At 33.2% G+C, this 26,693-nt stretch overlaps 4 protein-coding genes and 1 long non-coding RNA gene across 5 annotated transcripts; 4 read left to right on the top strand and 1 right to left on the bottom strand.

Annotated features, from left to right (window-relative positions):
* Positions 1-8,403: 8,403 nt before the first annotated feature.
* On the top strand, positions 8,404-9,024 carry LOC141665479 (uncharacterized). Its single transcript, XM_074471464.1, has 2 exons — positions 8,404-8,580; positions 8,641-9,024. Exons 1-2 carry the CDS (start codon positions 8,404-8,406, stop codon positions 9,022-9,024), a joined length of 561 nt encoding a protein of 186 aa, XP_074327565.1.
* A 3,078-nt stretch (positions 9,025-12,102) lies between these two features.
* LOC141665478 (uncharacterized) lies at positions 12,103-12,876 on the top strand. The gene has a single exon (XM_074471463.1). It carries the CDS (start codon positions 12,103-12,105, stop codon positions 12,874-12,876), a length of 774 nt encoding a protein of 257 aa, XP_074327564.1.
* Positions 12,877-18,890: 6,014 nt separating this feature from the next.
* On the top strand, positions 18,891-22,130 carry LOC141665594 (uncharacterized). Its single transcript, XM_074471581.1, has 2 exons — positions 18,891-19,140; positions 19,390-22,130. The coding sequence occupies exons 1-2, from the start codon at positions 19,110-19,112 to the stop codon at positions 22,047-22,049; spliced, it is 2,691 nt and encodes an 896-aa protein (XP_074327682.1). The 5' UTR covers positions 18,891-19,109; the 3' UTR covers positions 22,050-22,130.
* A 401-nt stretch (positions 22,131-22,531) lies between these two features.
* On the top strand, positions 22,532-25,474 carry LOC141665596 (uncharacterized). The gene is made up of 3 exons (XR_012552097.1): positions 22,532-23,338; positions 24,849-24,922; positions 25,335-25,474. It is a non-coding gene; the product is annotated as an uncharacterized LOC141665596 (long non-coding RNA).
* Positions 24,127-25,485, bottom strand: LOC141665595 (uncharacterized protein At2g34160-like). The gene is made up of 5 exons (XM_074471582.1): positions 25,258-25,485; positions 24,884-24,932; positions 24,637-24,699; positions 24,454-24,518; positions 24,127-24,264 (listed from the first exon to the last, which is right to left on the bottom strand). The coding sequence occupies exons 1-5, from the start codon at positions 25,483-25,485 to the stop codon at positions 24,139-24,141; spliced, it is 531 nt and encodes a 176-aa protein (XP_074327683.1). The 3' UTR covers positions 24,127-24,138.
* Positions 25,486-26,693: the final 1,208 nt, after the last annotated feature.

Here is a 26,693-nt window from a genome sequence, read left to right as displayed (position 1 = left end):
TGGAATTTGAGAGTCTAAAGGAAGAAGAAGCTAGACTCAAAGCAGAAGGTGTCAAGACAAAATCTAAAGCTTCTGTTGTTGAAAAGAAATTTACAAAACCTAAGGGTATTGTGATAAAGGAAAGAACAAATTTTGAGGCAACCAAAGCCAAATCACAAGTGGAAATTGATCCAAAGTCCAAGGGCAAAGAAAAAGTTGATGAACCAGTAAAGGTTTATATGCCAGTCATGGATGAAGAAATAACTGATGATGAAGAAGATGCTAATCTTACTCTGATTCATAAGAAGATTTTTCAAACAACCTCTGACATGGCTCATGTTGTTCAGAGTCAAGATATAGTAAGTTCTGATATGACAGTGAAGCAAGCAACCTTTGACATAGCTCAAGTTGGCTTGATATCAGAAGATAAGGAAAAGGAAACCTCTGACATTGCTCATATTAAACCTTCAAAGATACTCCTACCAGGATTCACCAAAGCTAAACAGGCCCAACCTTTAAAGACTGCAACAAGTGGTTTTTAAGCAAGAGTTGTTACAGGAAAGGAAGCAAGAGATAAATCTGGATTGGGTAGTTCTGATGAAAGAAGAGTACACAACACTACCAATGATCCAACTTCCTTAAGTGAACCAGGTGTTGGAGCAACTCCTGAAAGATTGAATCGACTTGAATCTGTATAAATAGTTTACCATACCTTCTTGAAAGAACATATCTTGTTATATTTATGACAGATGGAAGGGTATACCAGATTAGGCGGAATGCTATACCACTGAAGTATTTTGAGGAACTGGAACATGTTCTATTTCTACTTCAAGTGAAAGACAGATTAACAGATAGTGCTGCAGGATATTTAAAGTCACAAATTCATAAAAAGAAGAAGCTTTATTCTGTAAGGACTGGCATCACATACTGTCTAAAGTACAGAGATCACAAAGGTGATATTATCGAAATGAAGCCTAACTCTACTAAGATTATAACTACTTTTCTGGGTTATAAGGCTGTGGAATTCAATCTAGAGTCTGACAAGGCATATCTGATTAGACTAGATCAGGAGATAAGAAAAGCTAAGATAAATGATCTCAGAGCAGCTATTTTTCAAACTGGAGAAGATACAGCTGAATTGATAAATGCTAAAAGAAAGATGGTTAATAAACTTGAATATGCTGAGAGATGTTTGTTGAAGAACTATCTCAGAACAACTCCTGATATCAAAGAGATCAGAAATTGAATCCAAGTCAAAGATCTACAACTGCTTAAATTCTGAAGTATAAACAGACTGAAGCTGTTATCAGAAGTTAAAGATGGTAAAGCTAAAAGGACTGTAAGTTGTAGTTATCTAGTCAAATTCTCATGCATTTGTACTTAATGTTTTTGACCTCATCAAATATCTGTTGAACTTGTATAGTATGCTAATTTACAAGTTAGGGGAGATTGTTAGATATATTTGATAATGTCATGTGTAATATGATTTGTGTTTAGCTTTCAGATCTTACCTAATAAGACAAATCAGTACTTAACTGGAAATCAGCACTTATATTGAAGACAGAACTTAAGATATCAGAACGTAAGTTATCAGAAGATATTTATCAGGAGATAATATTAGGACTTAAGATGACTTTCAGATAAGGCAGGCGGCTGATTGAAAGGAAAGAAGATCGAGACTAAGACAGAAAGAAATATGCATGAAGAAAGAATTCTATGAAGAATAGAATACTTGGAAGAAAAGATAACTAGTTGATATATTTTAGGAAGCAAAATTATATTCCATATCAATTAGAATTTATCTTGTAACTGTGTAGTATATAAACACAGGCATAGGGTTTACACTATAAGTGTTATCATTATCGAAGTTATTATTCTTTGCAACCCTAGCAGCTCTCGTGATAATTTGTTCATCACTGAGAGAGGACAGTTCCATATTGTAACAGAGTTTATTGTGTTGAATAAAATCTGTGTTCTGTTACTTGAGTTCTTATATTCGATTTGATTGTAGTAAACACTGTATTCAACCCCCTTCTACAGTGTGTGTGACCTAACAACTCTTTTCAATAATTCTCAACCTTAAAACTTAACCCGTTAGTATAACTTCGAAAAGAAGTATACTAGGCCCAAATACAATACACCATTATAATATACTATAATATAAACAACTTTACACAAAAGAACTTACACTAGTTCGCAAATCCTGGACCAACCACCTTCCAAAAGCTTCTTCTTTGCTTCCTCAAATTACGCGGCTAAATAATACAAGTTAATCCTCACTGGAGGTTAAATTTGAAAACAGGCAAGTATGAGCGAAAAAAATGCTCAGCAAGATCATTATAGAAAATATAGGGTCGTTTTGATATAAAACCGACATCTGTAATAGCGCAGATCATTTTAAAATCATAATTGCTGAAATAGAAAATTTGTTAAAGAATCGGATAATTATTTCTCACTACATTCAAAACTCTTCTTGATATTTTTGAGCAAAATGCTTCAGCAATACTCTGAATCTTGACGGGAATAAAACTCATAAAACAGTGTTTACAGAAATATCGTAAACAACATTAACATGAAGCAATGATTATAGAATGCATCATAAACTTTATTCAAAACCGAGCAGGAACTGAATTAAAACTGCATTTCACCTTTAATCCAAAATAGCAGTTGATAAATCATTTATTCTATGATTATCAAAAACAATATAATAATTTAGATTGGGATCATTCACCAACGGACGTACTATCACATGATGATCAACCCTTGTGATAGCACATGGTCATGATTCATAGAAACATGTCCCCAAAATATGAGTACTCAAATAAAAAGGCAATATATATGCCTGTGGCATAAATTGTGTCATAATATTTCATATGACACTTAGAAATAGCCCTCCACTGGACCGTCCGCCCCGGTCACTTACGCATTGATCCAATATTAAAACCTTTTATTGAAAAGGGGTCATAATAATTAACACCCAAAATAATTGTATTCCCCCATTTACTTTGGTAGGAATATTCGCAACCAAATCTTCTTTCTCAAAATCCAAAAATTTATAAATCCAGTAATTTGATAAGTAAAATCACTTAGCTATTCTGAACATAGAATAGCAGAAGAGTAATTGCATAAACAGAATCATTTAATTTAGCGATATGTAAAACATTTATCTCTTCTGAACTGAGAATAGGGAAAGCAATACTTGCATAATAAAATTCAAAATAAATATCACTTGAACAATAAGTGATGATAGAGATACTTGCCTTTGGGTTTTTAGCAGTTAGTCACACTCGTAGAAACGCAATTATCTCAGTCTGGCATCTCAAGGCATCACGGCTTTTACTTCGCTAAATCTCTGGCCTGTTGCTCATGCAGTGCTGCACTCCAATATTCCATACTATTCAACTCTAGTCTTCATCCAATCCATATGGTCCTGATCGTCTTGAAAGACTCATATCTAAAATTAGAAAATAACATTTTTACCGTCTAAACGATAATTACTCAACGAACTGCGCGTCAAAATCCTATCGTCTACCCATACGATAGCCCACACATAAAGAAGACAATCAAATACAAGACTCTTGACCCACATACACACGTAATTTACATAGCACGTAAACACGTAACTCACATATCACAGAATTCATATAACACATTACTCGGTTCGTAAAAAGGTTCGACTCGGTACATTAAGAATCCAAATCTGGTCAAAATATGACTTTTCAGTCACAACGCGACTCAGAATCGATTTGCAAAATAAGCGACCTTTAGAACCAAAAGGATTTGGGTCTCGAAAGTATTTTTGTTGAAAGCAGAATATTTTTCTGAGTCTAGAGACGTTCGTTTCGTATTAAACGGACGAACGGTTCATTTATTATGAATAAAATAAGAATTAAATGGAAATAAATCAATTAATAATAATATTAATTGATTTTTAAATACCAAAATATAATTTTTAAAAGCTTAAAAACAATTTTTAGGAATTATTTGGATTAATTATAAATAATTGTATTTTATTTAACTATTTATAAATAAAATTAATTGATTAAATAAATTATTTAATTAATCAAATCCATAAATAATCAACTAAAATACATTATAAATAATTAAATCAAATTGGATTTTTGAAAATAATAAAAGAAACAAATTTTTGGAATTTATAGTGATTCGGTTAATTATTAAATAATTAACCAAAATATTTTTGAAATTTAAAAAGGATTTTAGGAATTTTAAAATAGAATTTTGATTTAAAAAGAAAACAAAAATACAGAAACAAGTTCTGCATTCATGTCTTCTTCTTCACTGGATCAAAGGGCGGGGTTGGCTGGCAGGGGGTGGCCGGATTTCCGCTGGACCTCGACCGGAATCTGGGTTCATCCCAGAAACCGGCGAGCTTCGCCGTTTTTCGGCGGCCTCCGATAACAGCCAAAACAACACGATTCTAACTCGATTTCAACTTAAATCGAATTATCAACACATCTGGAATTCATATCAACACACAACATCAATCCCAGAAGCCGTAAACACGAACTTCGGCCAATTTCCGGCCTCCAAACTCGAGTTCTCCGGTCAACAACTTGAATCGCTCAAAACTCAACCAAAAACAAAGAAACGGTTATCAAAATAAAGCTCAGATCATTTAGAAACTATCCCAATCATTAAAAATCTTCAAGAACATCATATTAATAATAAAAATCGATTTGAAAAAATATACAAACTCAAAACTCGAACTAGTCGATTTCGAACTAAAACAACTCAACTAAGTACTCAGATTGACTCTCCAGATCATTTTAAAGCTATCTATAGCATCAAAATCAATCAACAATCATCATATTTCAGAATCAAAATTCAAGAACATGAACTAAAAATTGATTTTTCATTATACTTACCCTCAAATCATGAAATTGGTATGGATGGATAGAGCTTGAAACAAGGATTAATTTGATATGTAGAATGCTTGATTTGATTCCTGGAATCAATCAAAATCAGTGATTAAAGGTCGGTTCAAGAATCTCACCCCCAAAGTGTGTTCCTGATTTTTGATTTATTTTCTGAATTTTAATGAATTTAATGAATAAAATAAAAGTAACAAAGCTATTTATATTTACAGAAATTATATCCCCAAAATAAATTAAGGGTGTTTTTATTCCCAAAATTAAAATAATTAAGCCACAAGATAATAATTATGGGGAATAATTTTAGAAGCAATAAAATACAAAATTAATGTCAAAATTTCCCAAAAATTGCGAATAATTCAAAAATACATAAATACTGGGTATTTAAAATATGAATGATTTTATAAAAAAAAAATGAATTTTGTGGGCTTTGACGTCCCGGTGTGGTCCTGGTCCATTTATTTTAAAAAACAGAAACGATTCCTAAATTAACAGAAAATCCCGAAAACGCATAAAATACATTCCAACACACATAAAACGAGATAAAACGAGTAACTCGATAAAGACGCAAGTAAGCACATGTCCAAATTACGGATCGATTCATATAAATACAGTTTAAACACGTAACGAGTATCCCACTGGATCATATCGGATCTAAAAATAGATTACTAAGCCGCTAAGTAACTGTAAAAACGATCATTTTTGGATAATTATCAACCCGATTTGAATAATTATTAAAATCAGGCGTCTTATAAAACACTTTATATGAAAATATTAAAACCGTAATCCGATTGAAAAAGTTAAAACACGAAAAATGTTTAGTATATCCAGATTAGGTTAGGAAGGAGTTTTCTGAAGAGTTTCGGATTATAAAAACGCAGAAACGGTTGAAGTTGAACGATTCCCGGCTTTACAAAAATAGTTTTGTAATTATACAGAAAATAATTAATAAATCCAAAAAACATTATAAATTCATATAATAGTCCAAAAATTACCAGAAAATATCTCAATTATCTATATTCTATTCTGCACATATAAAAATTAGAATTCTCAAAGAATATCATATATAAACATCCAAAACATCAACTCCAATTACCAGATAATTCACTAAAAATCACATAAACAATTTCAAATAATAATAATAATAATATCTGAAAAATATGGGATATTACAGAGTATATTATTACCTAATTAGAATTAGGGTTTTGTATGACTATATAATAACTCCTTAGACTATGAAAAAGCTCGTACAGAAAATTCACCGCAGAGATGCGTGAATCTTTTTAACTATGTTTATAGCTTTTATATTTTGTCTATCTGCTCTCCCGTGATTTTGCTTAGTTGTGATATTAACAAGTTTGGATCAAATATGTCTTGCAACTTGATTCTTTTACTTAACTCTGTATGTAAATTTCATGATTAGACCCTAGTAGTGTGCCTATTATATGCAGTGTGCCTATTATTTGTATACTTTAAAGTGTCTTTTGTCATATTTTTTTTAAAGAAAAATTATAAGCATACCTTTTCTTGTACGGTTTTCGGGGATCACATAATCTACCACAATTTCTGCTAATATTAGATTTAAACGATTTAAAACTTACTATTTTAAGAGTTGAAGTATATTTGGTTATGTTTACACGGAGGTATATTATTTTAGTTCATTATTATTAATATGTGCAATGGGTTTTAATTACACTTTCGTCTGCTCACCTTTTTTGTTAAAAATATTTTATTATGAATGCTTGTTGGCTTTGATTTTATACGAATGCTTGTTTCTTGATTTTTTTTATATTAATAAAGCATGTTTTTTTAAAAAATAAAATTACAATTTTAGTGTGCATGATTAAGTGTCAAATTATGGTACAAGTTGGTAATATGTATGTTCTTGTAATTTAATATGATTTAATACTGATTCACTGCACAAGCATGATGTCACCAAGTATGTTAATTTGATATTAATTAACTTGTATGCGTGATTGGTGTTTATTTTCAACTAAAGAATATATGCTAGGTTTGAATATATCAAATGTAAAAAACCACCAGACATGCAAATTCTTCTACTCGAGTGCCATATTGGGCTTTATGGCCCATTTGGTTATGTTTTTTTTGTTTTTCTAATTTGCTGGCCAACGTCGATATAGATGACCTCTTTGCTTAATAATTTAATACGAATTCCTTGTTTAAATTTTAAGGATAAGTCTCTATTAAGTTCATGTCCGACCTTTTCATGATCAAACGTATGCTTCGTCAATAGTACAATGTGTCATGTTTAGATTAAAATAATTTATTATGTTTGCTTATTAATTTTAGGATTTGTTCGTGTTATTGACTTCAGATTTTAAGTGTCGACTTTGAGGTAAGTACTTTTGACTTACTATTAATTTTCGAAAAAGATATTTCAGTCCTGTATTTAATTTCGTATAAGATGTAAGAACTTTGATTTCGAAATTATAAGATATAAGTATTTGTGAATTTTAGAACCCAGTCTCAACGTTTTCGAACTTGTTCATAATTTACGCTATAGTTCCGGAACTAGCCTTAGATACCCTTAGTAGACGCACAAGTGTGCAACTTTAGATACCTATTAAGGGCGCGTAATTATTGAACTTTAGATGCCGACCACTGGCAAAGTGTGGTATAAAGAATAAGAATAAGAATTAGATGTCGGCTACTGGCAAAGCGTGGCCGTAGATCAAGATTGTGGTATTTATAAGAATTATCTTTTCGTTCTGTTTTATTCTATCATGATCTGTTATAAAATCTGCTCTATTCTGTTTTAAATTCTGAATTTTAAAATATAAAACTTTGGGTTGGATCTATTTTTATAAAATATTTAAAAAAAATTATTATTGGTTTGAGAAAAATTGTTTTATTAAAACACCCATTATTTTTCTGTTTAAGAGTTAGTCAATTTGTACTTGTTGAGCTGTATAGCTCATCCCTTTTCTCTATCTCAGGTTGGTAAGCTCTGGATTTGAATAAGGATGTGAACTTCATGGATTTTCGTGCTATTTAGTTTGAATAAGACTTTCGTACCATAAGAATGAATTTGATTATCTGTTAGACATTATTTATCGAATTTATGGAGCTGCGTCTCCGATTTTATGGTTTTTAAATTTAGTAAAGTTTGACCGCTGCTTTGACTCTTTTGGTTATTTTTGAATTATCGAAATAAAAATCTATTTTTATTTTAGTTTCGATAAAATTAATAGTCCGGAAGTGCGGGCTGTTACAGTTGGTATCAGAGCAGGCTGTTCTTCGGAGTGTATTAGGTATGGGACTAGTACATTCCCTAGGATGCGATCCTATAGACTATCGTATAGGTCTTAAGAAATTATATTTGATTTAGATATTTGTTTGTGTGATTATTTGATATGCTTGAATTTGTGCTTTTTGATCATTGACTATAAGTTTAGAAATTGTTTTGTGTTTTCTAGAAAAGATGGACGGAGATAATTAGAACAACAACGAAAATCAGAACAACAATGGCAATCAAGGAAACAATGATGAAGGAGGAAATGTCATTGACCAGATGGCTGAAACTCTAGCTGTACTTATGAATCAGCAACCGAAGCCTTACATCGTCTCTCAGTTCAAGCGTTTGAACCCGCCAACTTTTGATGGAGCTACATACCCGGCTATCATTGAGATGTGGATCCAAGAGATGGAAAAAGGTTTTGGACTTCTAGTGAGCACTGAGCAGCAGAAGGTGACCTTAGCTGTGTACCAATTGTAAGGAAGTGCTTACTACTGGTGGCTCATGGAAAAGAGGAAGAACGAGACAATAGCGAATCTTGAAGAAAATCCCGAACCGTATACATGGGCAAAGTTCAAGAAGGCTTTGGAAGAAAAGTACTTTCCAAGAACAGTTCGTCTGCAGAAAGAAAGGGATTTCATTCGGCTTCAACAAGGTGAAAGAACCATCATTCAGTACGAAGCAGAATTTGCAAAGCTTGCGAAGTACGCGTCGAACTTAGTGGCAGATGAGAGCAATCGAGCAAGAAGATTGGAAGAGGGACTTCGAAGTGACATCAGGAACTTTGTTGCATCTTTTGAACTTCATACATACGAGGTTGTCCTCAACATGGCGTTAGTGATCGAGAGGGGCTTGGCAGAATCTGAAAAGGCATTTGGCAGCTGGAATAAGAGGTGATTCACTCAAACTGGTGGGCAATCTTTTTAAGGGGGGCCAATCAAGAAGCCACACATGTACGATAACATCGGAGGTCAAGGTGATCGAGAGAGGTGTATGAGGTAAAGCAAGAATCATCCAGACAAAGTCTGTCGTTGGAATACAGGTGTTTGTTTTCATTGCGAAGAAGTTGGACACAAAATTTCGAATTGCCCGCACAACCCGCCACCGCCACCAAGGAAAGAAGTAGAAAACAAGATGGGTAAAGGACGTGTGTTTCAGCTCACAGGAAATGACAACTATCGAAATTAAGGTATGATTTCTTTTCTTTTGGTGACTTATTTAATTTATTTAATTTTTGTGAATTTGGGGACCAAATTTTTTTCTGGAGGGAAGAATGTAAAATCCGTAATTTATATTTAAATTATTTATTAGATATTAGATATTATTTCGTTTAGATAAATATTTATTTAGAATGTTCCAGAAACTTTTTGTGCAAGTTAGTTGATTTGTGAAAATATTTGTTATTTGTGGAAAGAAGTGTGAGAATACATTAGAAAATCGAAATCTTTTTAATTTAGATATTTGTGTGTGTCAAATATTTTATTTTAGGAATTTACTTGGAGAGAGTATATTATTACCTAATTAGAATTAGGGTTTTGTATGACTATATAATAACTCCTTAGACTATGAAAAGGCTCGTACAGAAAATTCGTCGCAGAGGTGCGTGAATCTTTTTAACTATGTTTATAGCTTTTATATTTTGTCTATCTGCTCTCCCATGATTTTGCTTACTTGTGATATTAACAAGTCTAGATCAAATATGTCTTGTAACTTGATTCGTTTACTTAACTCTGTATGTGAATTTCATGATTAGACCCTAGTAGTGTGCCTACTATATGCAGTGTGCCTATTATTTGTATACTTTAAAGTGTCTTCTGTCATGTTTTTTTAAAGAAAAAATATAAGCGTACCTTTTCTTGTACGGTTTTCGAGGATCATATAATCTACCATAATTTCTGCTAATATCATATTTAGACGATTTAAAACGTACTATTTTAAGAGTTGAAGTATATTTGGTTATGTTTACACAGAGGTATATTATTTTAGTTCATTATTATAATATGTGCAATGGGTTTTAATAACACTTTCGTCTGCTCGCCTTCTTTGTTAAAAATATTTTATTATGAATGCTTGTTGGCTTTGATTTTATACGAATACTTGTTTCTTGATTTTTTTTATATTAATAAAGCATGTTTTTTTTAATTTTTTTTTACAATTTTATTGTATGCATGATTAAGTGTCAAATTATGGTACAAGTTGGTAATATGTATGTTCTTGTAATTTAATATGATTTAATACTGATTCACTCTACAAGCATGATGTCACCAAGTATGTTAATTTGATATTAATTACCTTGTATGCATGCTTGGTGTTTATTGTCAACTAAAGAATACATGCTAGGTTTGAATATATCAAGTGTGAAAAACCACCAGACTTGCAAATACTTCTACTTGAGTGCCATATTGGGCTTTATGGCCCATTTGGCTATATTTTTTTGTTTTTCTAATTTGCTGGCCAACGTCGATATAGATGACCTCTTTGCTTAATAATTTAATACGAAGTCATTGTTTAAATTTTACGGATAAGTCTCTGTTTAGTTCATGTCCAACCTTTTCATGATCAAACGTATGCTTCGTCAGTAGTACAATGTGTCATGTTTAGATTAAAATAATTTATTATGTTTGCTTATTAATTTTAGGATTTGTTCGTGTTATTAACTTCGGATTTTAAGTGTCGACTTTGAGGTAAGTACTTTTGACTTACTTTTAATTTTCGAAAAAGATATTTCAATCCTGTATTTAATTTCGTATAAGATATAAGAACTTTGATTTCGAAATTATAAGATATAAGTATTTTGAATTTTAGAACCCAGGCTCTACGTTTTCGAACCCGTTCGTAAATTATGCTATAGTTCTGGAACGAGCCTTAGATACCCTTAGTAGGCGCACAAGTGTGCAACTTTAGATATCTATTAAGGGCGCGTAATTATTTAACTTTAGATGTCGACCACTGGCAAAGTGTGGTATAAAGAATAAGAATAAGAATTAGATGTCGGCTACTGGCAAAGTGTGGCCGTAGATCAACATTGTGATATTTATAAGAATTATCTTTTCGTTCTGTTTTATTCTGTCATGATCTGTTATAAAATCTGCTTTAATCTGTTTTAAATTCTGAATTTTATAATATAAAACTTTGGGTTGGATCTATTTTTAGAAAATATCTTACAAATTATTATTGGTTTGAGAAAAATCATTTTATTAAGACACCCATTATTTTCCTGTTTAAGAGTTAGTCAATTTGTACTTGCTGAGCTGTGTAGCTCATCCCTTTTCTCTATCTCATGTTGGTAAGCTCTGGATTTGAATAAGGATGTGAACTTAATGGATTTTCGTGCTATTTAGTTTGAATAAGACTTTCGTACCATAAGAATGAATTTGATTATCTGTTTGACATTATTTTTCAAATTTATGGAGTTGTGTCTCCGATTTTATGGTTTTTATATTTAGTAAAGTTTGACCGCTGCTTTGACTCTTCTGGTTATTTTTGAATTATCGAAATAAGAATTTATTTTTATTTTAGTTTCGATATTGAATTAACAGTCCTGAAGTGCGGGCTGTTATAGTTGGTATCAGAACGGGCTGTTCTTCGGAGTGTATTAGGTATGGGAGTTGTACATTCCCTAGGATGCGATCCTGTAGACTATCGTATAGGTCTTAAGAAATAATATTTGATTTAGATATTTGTTTGTGTGATTATTTGATATGCTTGACTTTGTGCTTTTTATTCATTGACTATAAATTTAGAAATTGTTTTGTGTGTTCTAGAAAAGATGGACGAAAATAATCAGAACAACAACGAAAATCAGAACAACAATGGCAATCAAGGAAACAATGATGAAGGTGGAAATGTCTTTGACCAGCTGGCTGAAACTCTAGCTGTACTTATGAATCAACAACTAAAGCCTAACATCGTCTCTTAGTTCAAGCGTTTGAACCCGCCAACTTTTGATGGAGCTCATACCCGGCTATCGTTAAGATGTGGATCCAAGATATGGAAAAAGATTTTGGACTTCTAGAGAGCACTGAGCAGCAGAAGGTGACCTTAGCTGTGTACCAATTGCAAGGAAGTGCTTATGACTGGTGGCTCATGGAAAAGAGGAAGAACGAGACAACAGTGAATCTTGAAGAAAATCCCGAACTGTATACGTGGGCAAAGTTCAAGAAGGCTTTGGAGGACAAGTACTTTCCGAGAACAGTTGGTCTGCAGAAAGAAATGGATTTCATTCGGCTTCAACAAGGTGGCAGAACCGTCATTCAGTATGAAACAGAATTTGCAAAGCTTGCGAAGTACGCGTCAACCTTAGTGGCAGATGAGAGCAATCGAGCAAGAAGATTGGAAGAGGGACTTCGAAGTGACATCAGGAACTCTGTGGCGTCTTTTGAACTTCATACATACGAGGTTGTCCTCAACAAGGCGTTAGTGATCGAGAGGGGCTTGGAAGAATCTGAAAAGGCATCTGGCAGCTGGAATAAGAGGCGATTCACTCAAACTGGTGGGCAATCTTTTCAAGGGGGACCACTCAAGAAGCCACACATGTACGATAACATCGGAGGTCAAGGTGATCGAGAGAGGTGTACGAGGTGCAGCAAGAATCATCCAGACAAAGTCTGCCAGTTGAATACAGGTGCTTGTTTTCATTGCGGAGAAGTTGGACACAAAATTTCGAATTGCCCGCACAACCCGCCACCGCCACCAAGGAAAGAAGTAGATAATAATATGGGTAAAGGACGTGTGTTTCAGCTCATATGAAATGACAACTATCGCAATTAAGGTATGATTTCTTTTCTTTTGGTGACTTATTTAATTTAATTTAATTTTTGTGAATTTGGGGACCAAATTCTTTTAAGGAGGGAAGAATGTAAAATCCGTAATTTTATATTTAATTTATTTATTGGATATTAGATATTATTTCGTTTAGATAAATATTTATTTAGAATGTTCAAGAAACTTTTTGTGCAAGTTAGTTGATTTGTGAAAATATTTGTTATTTGTGGAAAGAAGTGTGAGAATACATTAGAAAATCGAAATCTTTTTAATTTAGATATTTGTGTGTGTCAAATATTTTATTTTAGGAATTTACTTGGAGAGAGTATATTATTACCTAATTAGAATTAGGGTTTTGTATGACTATATAATAACTCCTTAGACTATGAAAAGACTCGTACAGAAAATTCGTCGCAGAGGTGCATGAATCTGTTTAACTATGTTTATAGCTTTTATATTTTGTCTATCTGCTCTCCCGTGATTTTGCCTACTTGTGATATTAACAAGTCTGGATCAAATATGTCTTGCAACTTGATTCTTTTACTTAACTTTGTATGTGAATTTCATGATTAGACCCTAGTAGTGTGCCTATTATAAGCAGTGTGCCTATTATTTGTATACTTTAAAGTGTCTTCTGTCATGTTTTCTTAAAGAAAAAATTTAAGCATGCCTTTTCTTGTACGGTTTTCGAGGATCATATAATCTACCATAATTTCTGCTAATATCAGATTTAAACGATTTAAAACTTACTATTTTAAGAGTTGAAGTATATTTGGTTATGTTTACACGGAGGTATATTATTTTAGTTCATTATTATTAATATGTGCAATGGATTTTAATTACACTTTCGTCTGCTCACCTTCTTTGTTAAAAATATTTTATTATGAATGCTTGTTGGCTTTGGTTTTATACGAATACTTGTTTCTTGATTTTTTTATATTAATAAAGCATGTTTTTTTTAATTTTTTTTTACAATTTTAGTGTATGCATGATTAAGTGTCAAATTATGGTACAAGTTGGTAATATGTATGTTCTTATAATTTAATATGATTTAATACTGATTCACTGCACAAGCATGATGTCACCAAGTATGTTAATTTGATATTAATTAACTTGTATGCATGCTTGGTGTTTATTGTCAACTAAAGAATACATGCTAGGTTTGAATATATCAAGTGTAAAACACCACCAGACTTGCAAATACTTCTACTCGAGTGCCATATTGGGCTTTATGGCCCATTGTTATGTTTTTTTGTTTTTCTAATTTGCTGGATGACCTCTTTGCTTAATAATTTAATACGAATTCATTGTTTAAATTTTAAGGATAAGTCTATGTTAAGTTCATGTCCGACCTTTTTATGATCAAACGTATGCTTCGTCAGTAGTACAATGTGTCATGTTTAGATTAAAATAATTTATTATGTTTGCTTATCAATTTTAGGATTTGTTCGTGTTATTAACTTTGGATTTTAAGTGTTGACTTTGAGGTAAGTACTTTTGACTTTTAATTTTCGAAAAAGATATTTCAATCTTGTACTTAATTTCGTATAAGATATAGAACTTTGATTTCGAAATTATAAGATATAAGTATTTGTGAATTTTAGAACCCAGTCTCTACGTTTTCAAACTCGTTCGTAATTTACGCTATAGTTCCGGAACGAGCCTTAGATACCCTTAGTAGGTGCACAAGTGTGCAACTTTAGATACCTATTAAGGGCGCGTAATTATTGAACTTTAGATGTCGACCACTGGCAAAGTATGGTATAAAGAATAAGAATAAGAATTAGATGTCGGCTACTGGCAAAGTGTGGTCGTAGATCAACACTGTGATATTTATAAGAATTATCTTTTCGTTATGTTTTATTCAATCATGATTTGTTACAAAATCTGCTCTAATCTGTTTTAAATTCTGAATTTTAAAATATAAAACTTTGGGTTGGATCTATTTTTAGAAAATATTTTACAAAATTATTATTGTTTTGTGAAAAATCGTTTTATTAAAACACCCATTGTTTTTTTGTTTAAGAGTTAGTCAATGTGTACTTGTTGAGCTGTGTAGCTCATCCATTTTCTCTATCTCAGGTTGGTAAGCTATGAATTTGAATAAGGATGTGAACTTCGTGGATTTTCGTGCTATTTAGTTTGAATAAGACTTTCGTTCCATAAGAATGAATTTGATTATTCGTTAGACATTATTTATCGAATTTATGGAGCTGCGTCTCCGATTTTATGGTTTTTAGATTTAGTAAAGGTTGACCGCTGCTTTGACTCTTTTGGTTATTTTTGAATTATCGAAATAAGAATCTATTTTTATTTTAGTTTCGATTTAGAATTCATAGTCCGGAAGTGCGGGCTGTTAGACTTATGAACATCATTATTTTCTTATTTCATACTGTAGTTGATCTTGTCAAAGACAGGTATCTTGATGCTGCTTAATTTCTGAGCACTCATTCTTCCAAGATCTTTATCTGTTTACGTTTTGCTCTAATATCACTTGTTAGATATTGAGTGTAGTGAAATATAGCACAGAGGGGGTGGAATGTGGTTCTTGGATTTCACTTGACTTTTATAATTGTTTGGCTTATGGATGAACAAAGTAGATGAGAATTGTAGAGATATAATGTTTAACAATAAACACACAAAACATAATATCCAAAAACTCACTTAATTGTATTAATCAAGTTTGTTTTGTTACAAATCTGTGTTCTTAATAATAAGTACTCAGCTACAAATCTTGAGAGAGAATACAAGATTTTTCTAGATCTGTTTGTTACTTTTAAACTAAGGACCAGTGCATGCTTTGTAGACCAACAACACGAGATTACAAAATTTGCACTAAAATGTAGTCACGCAGTTTCTAAAGCTATCTTGTCTATTTACTTTTCTGGTGTTAGCAAATCTGTGCAGAATCTTTTAGGTCCGTGAGCATCCTTTGTTCAGTGAATCTTGACCCTTGATCTTGTATTCTTCAAGCTGTTTTTGTAGTCTTTCCAATCCAGTGAACGAATTGTTTATTGACTGAAAATCTTGAATCTTGAACATGTCTGCATTCTGAATTATGAGATAGGTTTGATGAGGTCTCCTTTTATCCTGTAGAGAAGTGACATATTGATAAGTAAAATGACTTATCGATATCTCGAGTTCTCGACATATGTAAATGGCTTGTCGAGGTCTTTAGTTCTCGACATGTAGAATAGCTTGTCGACATCTCTAGTTCTCGATATAAGCTTTTTGACTTCTTGACATGTTGAGTTCTCTATATGAGGATTTGGCTTGTTGATATCTCTAGATCTCTACATGAAGAAATGGATTGTCGATATCTCCAGTTCTCTACATAAGAAATTTGACTTGTCTATATTTAAGATTTCTACATGTAGATTGACTTATCGATATCTCTCGAGACTTCTCGATAAGTCATTTTGGACTTCTCGACAGACTTCTCGATATCCCTTGATCTGTGACTTGTCGAAATCTAACTTAGAACCTTTTTCCTAGAACAGTTTTATTCAAATCTAAGCTGCTACACTTTTCTCTGAGGCATGATCAGGATTTGATCTTCTTCCAGAGTTTATTTCTTAGCTTGAAGGTTTTTTACAGAAAAATCCCCCAGTATAATCTACAAAATATTTTTACAGACTCAAGGAATACAATTACAATATATAAATATAGATCATCATATAACTTATCCTTAGGGTTGTCAATATGACTTAGTCTTGTTATATATAGACATGTATTGCACAACACATGGTCAGAGATGTGGTGTACGATACTCTTTGAAGGGTAGGGATTCCCGCTAAGAAATAGGCGCCGGTAAATTTTCCTACCCTTGGAGAAGTTCACGACTCTTATATCGACTGATGTTTTTGTATACAGTTACAATGCAGGAAAACACACATGTATTGATCTTGCAGGAGTTTCACTTAACAGTTTTGGTAATGGGATATTTATAGTTGACCAGGCAGCAACAAAAGTAGTTGAAACGAATATTATTAAACATGATCAGGCGTGTGAATATAATCAACACAGTTTTATGCCGTTTGTTTTTGACATATTCAGATTTTGGCTTTTGATGCGGTTGAATTTCTGAGAAGAGTACAAAAGGTCATGAATAAGAATGTAATGATATTAGCATCGATATCGATATGATATGTATTTCAACGACTAGGTTTTGCAATTAAACAAGATCTCGCTGCGCAGCTTGTTGCATGTTCACCTTCGAATGTTTTAAAAGCACTAGCTTCATATTTAACAAAAACGTTACCGCGCCTTCCATTTTCTTATTATTTTTTTCTTTTTTTAATGCTTAAACGTAACTTCATCTTACGTTTTCTATACAACCCAACACAATCTCCAGTTTTATGCCGTTTGTTTTTCACACATTCAGATTTTTGGCTTGTGATGCGGTTGAATTTCTGAGAAGAGTACAAAAGGTCATGAATAAGAATGTAATGATATCAGTATCGATACCGATATGATATGTATTTCAACGACTAGGTTTTGCAATTAAACAAGATCTAGTTGCGCAGCTTGATGCATGTTCACCTTCGAATGTTTTAAAAACATTAGCTTCATATTTAACAAAAACGTTACTGCGCCTTCCGTTTTCTAATTTTTTTTTTCTTTTTTTAATGCTTAAACGTAACTTCATCTTACGTTTTCTATACAACCCAACACAATCTCCAGTTTTCAAGGATAATGTTAAATGATGTTAAATGGATCAACGTTTTCATGTTTTTTTATTTTAATTTTTTTACCTATAATGTTAGATTAAGTTATGTTTTTAACCTTAAAACGCTACTTTAAGGGTTATTTTGTTCGTATTTTATTCACATATATATATATATATATTTTAATATTTTTTAACATTAAATTGAGAATTAGTGAATCCAAAAATATTAAAAAATAGGCCATAATTTAACAATTTTTAACATTTTAGGGTTCACCAATCCCCTTTTGGGTTTTAGAAATATTAAAAAATAAATTAATAAGAGATACATCGATTTAGGGTTTAGGGTTTAGTGTTTAGGGCCTAGAGCCTAAACCCTAATTTATTCTAGGGTTTAGGGCTGAACTCTAATTATTAATTATTTTTAATATTTGAGAATTTACCAAAAATACCACTTTTATGAAAATATTTGTAAAAATACGGACGCGGGTTGCATAAGAGGTTGAAACGGTTGCATATGAGGTTGATCCGTATTTTTGCAAATATTTTTTGTAGATTGAGTATTGCAAAAATCCCTTAATATTTTAGGGTTCACCAATTTCCAGTTTGGATTTTAAAATATTAAATTATTTATATATATGAATAAAGTACGAACAAAACACATTTGAGAATAAAGTTTTGAATTTGAAAACATAACATTATTAAGTATTTTGTATTACTGTCTATACCTGTGACGAACAAATCATGTGTGAGAGAGAGACACTGCGAGAGAGGAGAAATAGCAAAATGGATGAAGAGATAGAAGAGAGTGTAATGTACACATTCATAGCTATTGAAATCGACCTTATGAAATTACCGTTTATACCCGAACAAATCATGAACAAATTAAGAGCAAGTGCAGCGCGAGCCCGACTATCTGATGTGGCGGAGAGAGAGAAGCAGTCAGGCCTTGCACATGCGTTGGAGTGAAATTAGAAAGTTGGTCAAGGCCCGCCTACTTGGACTTGGCCAACTCTTGCCTGTTGATTGCTTTTTTATTTTTTAATTATATTTTATCTTTCCTCTATTATAAACTTGGTTATGCAGAACATACAGAACGTTAATATTAAGGTTATAAACTTGAAAATATAGAATTTGACAGAGGACTTTGCATTGGAATAATATGGCCAACTTTTTTGTTGATCCCGCTCTGCTTATGTGACACACAAAATACAGAATTTGGCAGAGGACTTGGGTTTATGCAGAGCACATGCTCTAACTCCCTTGTGTGAATTATATATAGGATATAATATAATTTGTTTATATTTTTTTTTTCTAATATATTTGTTTTATATTTATTTTAAAAGGAAAAGAAAATCCTCGGACTCCCGGTTTGAGCCAACTCCAGTTGCGTTACAGTAGTTGTAGTATTGGTAAGCCCAGTAAAACCCTAATATTTGTATTCTTCCCCAATTCAATTTTAATTCATTTCCCATTAAGAAAATGAAGTAATCTTTGTGATTTCAACTCATCTTAAACTCACCTGAGCTATACCCCCCACTCACTCATCAAGATGCTGATCAGCAAACTCTTCAACAACCATGGTATCATTCTTTTCATTCACTAATTAATCTATATACACATTTCTCTTGTATATGTGTATATATGCAGCAGCTTCACTGTGTACTTATATATTTTTATGTAAATTATTAAGTTTTTGTTGTGCACATATACATACAATTGGAAGAATTTTATTAAAACTAATCATTTATGTACTCTATTTTACTCATTTTGTTCTGCCCCCCTTTTGCGTGTCTTAATCAATATTGAATTTCTTTATCTGGGGTATGCAGGTGTGATGATTCGGTATGGCCTGAAATGCTCCCGGGTTAAGACATTATCATCATCTTCATTTTCCGGGACTTCCGATAGGAATGAAAGGTCGGTTTCTGATGGAGGTAGTCAAGAAAATGTAAAAAAGTTGGACGGTGCACGACAGGGAGTTGATCAAGTGTGTCACATTTTGGAAAGTGGTCCTTGGGCAGCTTCTTTTGAGAATGTTTTATCGTCTTATGATCATTTACCTCATACTGAATTGCTTGTTGGGGTTTTACGACGACTGAAAAATGTAGACTTGGCAGTGAATTATTTCCGATGGACTGAAAAAGTAGCTAACAAAGCACACTGTCAAGAAGCGTACAATGCCCTTCTTATGGTAATGGTGAAGAGTAAAAGTTTTGATTTACTAGAACGAATTTTGGAGGAGATGAGTTTAGCTGGTTTTGGACCTTCTAATAGTGTATGTATTGATATAGTTGTTAGTTGTGTAAAGTCTCATAAACTTAGAGAAGCTTACAATATTATTCAAATAATGAGGAAATTTAAAATTCGCCCGGCTTTTTCTGCTTATACAACTCTTATAGGTGCTTTATCTGAAGCTCATGAAGCTGATCTTACGCTGTCGTTGTTTCATCAGATGCAAGAATTAGGGTATGAAGTAACAGTGCATTTATTTACAACTGTAATTCGAGTATTTGCCAGGGAGGGGCGGGTTGATGCTGCACTATCATTGTTGGATGAGATGAAAAGCAACTCCTGTGATGCGGATATAGTTCTCTACAATGTCTGTATCGATTCCTTTGGCAAGGTTGGTAAAGTGGACATGGCTTGGAAATTATTTCATGAGATGAAAACACATGGCCTAAGTCCTGATGATGTGACATATACTAGCATGATAGGAGTACTCTGTAAAGCTAATAGATTGGATGAAGCTGTGAATATGTTTGAGCATATGGAGCAGAACAGGAAAGTCCCATGTGCATATGCTTATAACACCATGATTATGGGTTATGGATTGGCGGGAAAGTTTGATGAAGCATACAAGCTACTCGAACGACAAAGACTAAAGGGGTGCATTCCAAGTGTGATTGCATATAATTGTATTCTTACTTGCCTCGGAAAGAAGGGTAAGACTGACGAGTCTCTAAGAATCTTTGAGGAGATGAAAAAAGATGCAAAACCTAATCTTTCAACATATAATATCCTTATAGACATGTTCTGCAAGGCAAGGAAACTTGAGGCTGCTTTGGAGATTCGTGACAACATGAAAGCAGCTGGTTTGTTTCCCAATGTACGGACTATGAACATAATGATAGATAGACTTTCTAAGTCCGGATTGTTCGAAGAAGCCTATTCACTATTTAAAGAAATGGATTATAAAGTTTGTACTCCAGATTCTGTTACTTTTTGTTCTTTAATCAACGGTCTGGGCAGAAATGGCAGAGTGGATGAAGCTTACAGTCTCTATGAACAGATGTTAGATTCTGGTCATGTTCCTAATGCTATTGCCTACACATCTCTCATCCGAAATTTTTTCATATCTGGGAGAGAGGAGGATGGTCACAAAATATATAAAGAAATGGTCCGTCGAGGTGTTTCTCCGGACCTAACCCTCCTGAATACGTACATGGATTGTGTCTTTAAAGCTGGTGAAACAGAGAAAGGCAGAGCTTTGTTTGAAGAAATCAAAGCGCGAGGTTTCATACCAGATGTGAGGAGCTATTCAATACTAATCCATGGTCTCATAAAAGCAGGATGTGCTCGTGAAACATACGAATTGTTCTATTTAATGAAGGAGCAGGGATATGTTTTAGATACCTTAGCCTATAACACTGTTATTGATGGATTTTGCAAAGCTGGGAAAGTCAACAAAGCATACCAGCTACTTGAGGAAATGAAGGTGAAGGGTCAACAACCCACTGTAGTTACATATGGTTCTGTCATTGACGGGCTTGCAAAAATTGACAGGCTTGATGAAGCTTACATGCTTTTCGAGGAAGCAAAATCAAAAGGCATTAAACTAAATTTGGTGGTCTATAGTAGTCTTATTGACGGATTTGGAAAGGTCGGTAGAATCGATGAAGCGTATCTTATAATGGAAGAGCTGATGCAAAATGGGTTGACAGCAAATGTTTACACATGGAACTGCTTACTTGATGCACTAGTGAAGGCAGAGGAAATTGACGAAGCCCTTGTTTGCTTTAATTCAATGAAAGACTTGAAATGTGCTCCCAATGGTGTTACATACAGCATATTGATAAATGGTCTTTGTAGGGTTCGGAAGTTCAACAAGGCCTTTGTTTTTTGGCAGGAGATGCAAAAGTTAGGATTTAAACCCAATATGATCACCTATACCACCATGATCTCAGGGCTTGCAAAAGCTGGACAAGTATTTGAGGCTGAGGTGCTCTTTAAAAGGTTCAAGGCAAATGGAGGTGTACCTGATTCTGCTTGTTATAATACAATGATAGAAGGGTTAAGTGTATCAAATAGGGCAACGGAAGCATTCAAACTTTTTGAGGAAACCAGGTTAAAAGGCTGTCATATATATTCTAAAACTTGTGTTATCCTTTTGGATGCTTTGCATAAGGCCGAGTGTCTGGAGCAAGCAGCAATTGTCGGTGCTGTATTGAGAGAAACCGCAAAGTCTCAACATGCATCAAGATCCTTGTAATATCACCCCAGTACTCTGTCTTTTAACGCTAATCCTAAGATCGTTATATCATAATTTACTATTGATATATTGTTTCTGCGATCTTGTGTTGATTAAGGGAACCTGATTTATTGTGGCTGACACAATAGCCTTTATTAGTCCATTCTCACAGTGCATCGTTAACTTGCAATGTAATGCTAAAGTATGCTTCTACTTTCTGGCCCCTGTTACCTACAACTAAGACGTCCGTGCTCTGACAACGAGTACCAATATAGGCGTGTTTCTCTGCTGTGATGTTTTTACATCAGCACACCAGTACAAATGTTTATTATGGTGTACAGGTACTAGTCTTACTTAAGATTCTTATAGGTTATGGTTTTTTTGGATGCCTGGTCTACCTGTAGTCATTTAGGAAGTATCTTGGGCTGTCTTTATGGAAGCAGTAATTCTCTACGCTCTACCTGGAAACTGTGCTTTTTCCTGCTTGAATTATGAAGGTACACTGACCTGTAATTTATTTTTTACCTATTTTGTCTATAAAGGGATCAGGGAAGGACAATACTATTTAGAGTTGAGTTTTTGGTGTGTTAATTTTGTGCACCCAAGATGTTCATTGTGTGTGCAATATATGTTTTATGTTATATCAATACGCTTAACAGAATAAGCTGTACTTTTAAATACTTACTTTAACGTTTAAAGAGTATGAAACCATGCTACTGACCAAGCTACTGCTCTAGTATGAGTATTTTAATGCGGACAGTTGTGGAATCTGTTACAGCCTTAATAAGGTCTCATTATTGATATGTTTACAAAAAGTAGCTACATGTAGTGACATGAGAGGTGGCCTTTTGGTGTGGAATGATGGTTAATTGGCTTGTGACTTTAGGACTTTATCTATTCTTGACTCAGATTTCTCTAGTTGCAACATTTTAAGTTATTCTAGTAGCTTGAAGACTATCTTGTCTAAGACAACATGTTTTTCATAGTTTGAGTTTTTGTTGAACTTTTATACGTGTTCAGCAATAAATTAGGTGTTCTAGACTTTCTTCATAAAGATTAGCAATCTTGAGTCCTATTACTTTTTCCCATTAATTCTGCAGTATGATCATCTTTTGAAGTTTTTCTTTTGACTTTTCTTTTCTGACATAGTCCTTCCACTTCATTCTATCTTTTGTCGTGAGGATCTGTAATGCTTTTTGTAGCTTTTTCCAATGCAGTTGGATGGTTCTGGATTTTACGCGCTGTACAGGTTCCTTCTCAACCAGGTGAAGCATTGAGCATGTTCAATAAGTCCAAGTCTTATCTCTGAGGTTCTGTTCTGCCACTTTCCACTAGCTTTGCATTTTTATTTGTCTTAATTTATTAGTTTAGAACTTGCATGATAGTTCTGTACTACTGACCTTCATGGGTGTAGTGCCAGATATTAATGAGATCCTCATGCTTCAGAAAGAAATGCATCTACGTCTTGTTTGTATATTTGTTTTATCTGAAGGTTACCAAGCAAAAATAGTTTTCTAAATATCTGCTTGTAAATCAGATTTCAGAGGACTGTCTGTCATGTCTACTGAACAATCTTTAGCTAGTGGTTAAGATGTCAAAAATAAAGTTGTAGTGGAAGATTCTTGTTTTTAAAAATATATTTTAGTAAAAATATTGGAGCACGTCATGAATTTGTTTTGGACACTGAGAAATTTATCGAGCAAAGAAAGAAAGAAAAAGTGATAGAGCATATAGAAGAAGAAACTCATACAAAAGTGTCCAAACTGAAACTTCTGGAATATTATTTGAATAGTTGCATCACTCATGGTGGGATGGTCATCATCATACATGTAAGCAGTAATCTGAAATAGTATAAGTTGTACAACATTTCTGAACAAGTATAAGGAGTTAAACAACCTCTTATATCCTACAAAAACAGATTATCTTGCATGTTAAAGCAAGATTAGGTGCTCATAGGTTGGGTTGTCCGCTTCCTTGTGGTCTTAGCATATGCAGTAGCAGCAGTCTCGAGTTCGAACTGGAAAATGCTGAATACACCTGTATCTAAAAACTCCCAAGTATAGAAAGAAATAAACGCATTATACAACAACATAGGTATCTTTAAAGGATGCTACTGCTTGTTTTCACCATTTTCAGTCGCTGCTGACTGGTCCGTTGCAGGCGCAGCAGCTGCTGTTGCTGTGTTGTTTGTCACCAGACTGTCAAACTTCTCCGTCTTTTCCAGCACAATCTCTATCTGTATAATTCATTCATTGTAACCGATAGTTTCTCAGTATGTCGTGATCTCAACATGATGGGTCTAGTTTTTGTTTTCATTGCAAATGTTTTGCAAAGAAATCGCGATTTAAAATTTTCATATTGAATTTAAGTTATAGGTCAGACATAGGATGATTGGAAGGTAAGAAAAATCTAAACATCAACCCACCTTAGCTTTCTGAACGAGCCTGCCCCTGGTTTCGTCTTTCATGCCAACTGTTGATGTGATAACCTCTATTCATTGCAGTAACTTGTTAGTGTCTACATACTTCTTATGCTCCAAGGCCCAGTATTCATTTGAAATAAGTTGTAAATTAAGAAAAGATAAAATATTAAAGCTAAAATAACTTACTCTTCTCAATGGCCAGACCATTGTTCTTGAGGATCTCAGCAATCGTAACAACAGTAGTTATAGCTGTAAACACAGCAGGTTCATTTTAGAACTTAGGTCTTTTTGTGAAGTGTGGACGGAAATTATTTTAATTTATATAACAATTATTTTTCTTGTACTAATTTATCAAAATTATATACTTGGAAGTATATTATCTGAATTTCTTTGTACAGGAAACAGTGATGAAGGAAGGGTCAAAGAGGAGTACCCATGCCCAATGCAGAAAGCTCAACTTCATTGTGCTGCTGTATGTACCTCTGCATGTGGGTCAAGTATTATTAATTACCTTAATTATTTTAGTAGTAAAAAAATGTAAATTTTTTAAAAAAATAATTAAACCATTTGTAATGTTTCCCTGAAAAATTGGAAGATATACTCTTGCATGTCAAAATACTAGTAGCATTTTGGCCACATTAACTTAAATTGGTAGCCATTAAGAGCATACTGAAAATGTGGACCAATTGACTATGAACCTTAATTAATAAAATTGAGAATTTTGATTTATGGCCATGCATAATAAACTATCATGTATTTTATAATAGTCAAAGAAAAGGTTCAAATTATAATGAGATATTAACATACCTTGGCAAGATTGACATAAAAGAAAAGAGGCTTCTTAGTGTTGGAAACCTGAATCCTGTTCTTCTTCTGTGTTTCAGTGTTCTTTCCTCCTGCAGCAGCAGCAGCAGCAGCAGCCGCATCTGCATTACCATTGACGGTGGTGGTGGTGGTGGTCGTCATTGTCGTTGCAGTCTTAGCATTACCGTTACCATTAGCAGTAACAGTAACATTAACAGTTTCAGTTGTCATCTTATTCGTTGTATAAATTTCAAATTATTGCTGATTAGTTTTGTAACACGGGCACCTATTCAGTAAACCTAATTTATTTATTCTTTGCCTGAATATAATATGTATGCATGCAGGTAAAGAAATATTGTAGGGGTGGTTCATTACTATAATTAAACTAATTAAAAAGGACATGTATTTTCGAGAAACAAGTAGAGCCATTGTTGCATTGGGTTAGTTACAGAAACATGTAAAGGAACATCAGTTTCATGAGAATACACCACGTTGGTCATATGACCAGGTATGCGAGAGGCAATTTTGCCTCAAGAAATGGGTGTTCGAACACAAATGTAGTACTCTCTTTTTTTTCTTTCAAATATTTCTGTGAGGTATATAGTAGAGTACTGTTTAAAGTACCAAATCCCCAAAAAAATTGTTACAAAAATAACATTATATTTTATGTGATATTAGTAAATGTCTTAAATCTTGATGGATGATATTGGTGTGTCCGAAGGATAATTATATTTAATTGAGTTACAGGATCAGACATGGCGGTATTTGATATTTTGTTATTTAATTTTTTTATTCCAATATTAGACCTCTAACCTAATTTGTTGGTGGTATCATCTTATGTTACAAAAATACCTCTTTTTTCAGAGTTTGTGACAATAATATTACTTTCAAAATTTTTGGCCCAGAATATTTAACATCAGTTAGACCCATTTTCTTCTGCTTTAGATAATCTTTTGCTGTAATCTTACTTGGATTAAGTATCTAACCATTGCTGGATATTTCTCAAAAGCCTTAGTCTCTTTTCCTTCAAACTCCCTTGTATAACTTTCGATTTGAATCTGTAATTCATAGAAATGAAATCTTTATCCGTTTTACAATCATAATAACCATCTTTTAACATTTTTAAAAAAATTCTTATTATGAGCCTTAGTTTTCCATTTTTTATATTTCATATGCATCTCCACTTTATTTAGGAATATATTCATGAACTTGTCATACATTAAACATCTTACAGCATCCTTATCTTCCAAAATAAGTGATTTTAGCCCTTATAAAAAAATAAAACGGATTCTTGAACCCCCTTCACGCTCATGTCACGTCGAGGTACTGCAGAAGAAAAAACTGCAAAATCCGATCCAATTTATCGTAATCGATTAGTTAACATGTTGGTTAACCGTATTCTGAAACACGGAAAAAAATCATTGGCTTATCAAATTATC

This window comes from Apium graveolens, chromosome 6 (assembly GCF_009905375.1).
Source record: "Apium graveolens cultivar Ventura chromosome 6, ASM990537v1, whole genome shotgun sequence".
Lineage (NCBI taxonomy): Eukaryota > Viridiplantae > Streptophyta > Magnoliopsida > Apiales > Apiaceae > Apium > Apium graveolens.
This window is presented reverse-complemented; position numbering and strand designations above follow the sequence as displayed.

Bases quoted from the DNA above. Each gene is read 5' to 3' on its own strand.
- LOC141665594 (XM_074471581.1), top strand. From the start codon at position 19,110: ATGCTGATCAGCAAACTCTTCAACAACCATG. The intron at 19,141-19,389 runs GTATCATTCTTT...TGGGGTATGCAG, and splicing joins CAAACTCTTCAACAACCATG to GTGTGATGATTCGGTATGGC.
- LOC141665479 (XM_074471464.1), top strand. From the start codon at position 8,404: ATGGCTGAAACTCTAGCTGTACTTATGAATCAGCAACCGAAGCCTTAC. The intron at 8,581-8,640 runs GTGACCTTAGCT...CTCATGGAAAAG, and splicing joins TGAGCACTGAGCAGCAGAAG to AGGAAGAACGAGACAATAGC.
- LOC141665595 (XM_074471582.1), bottom strand. From the start codon at position 25,485: ATGACAACTGAAACTGTTAATGTTACTGTTACTGCTAATGGTAACGGT. The intron at 24,933-25,257 runs GTATGTTAATAT...ACCCACATGCAG, and splicing joins TTTATGTCAATCTTGCCAAG to AGGTACATACAGCAGCACAA. The intron at 24,265-24,453 runs GTGGGTTGATGT...TGAATTATACAG, and splicing joins GGCTCGTTCAGAAAGCTAAG to ATAGAGATTGTGCTGGAAAA.
- LOC141665478 (XM_074471463.1), top strand. From the start codon at position 12,103: ATGTGGATCCAAGATATGGAAAAAGATTTTGGACTTCTAGAGAGCACT.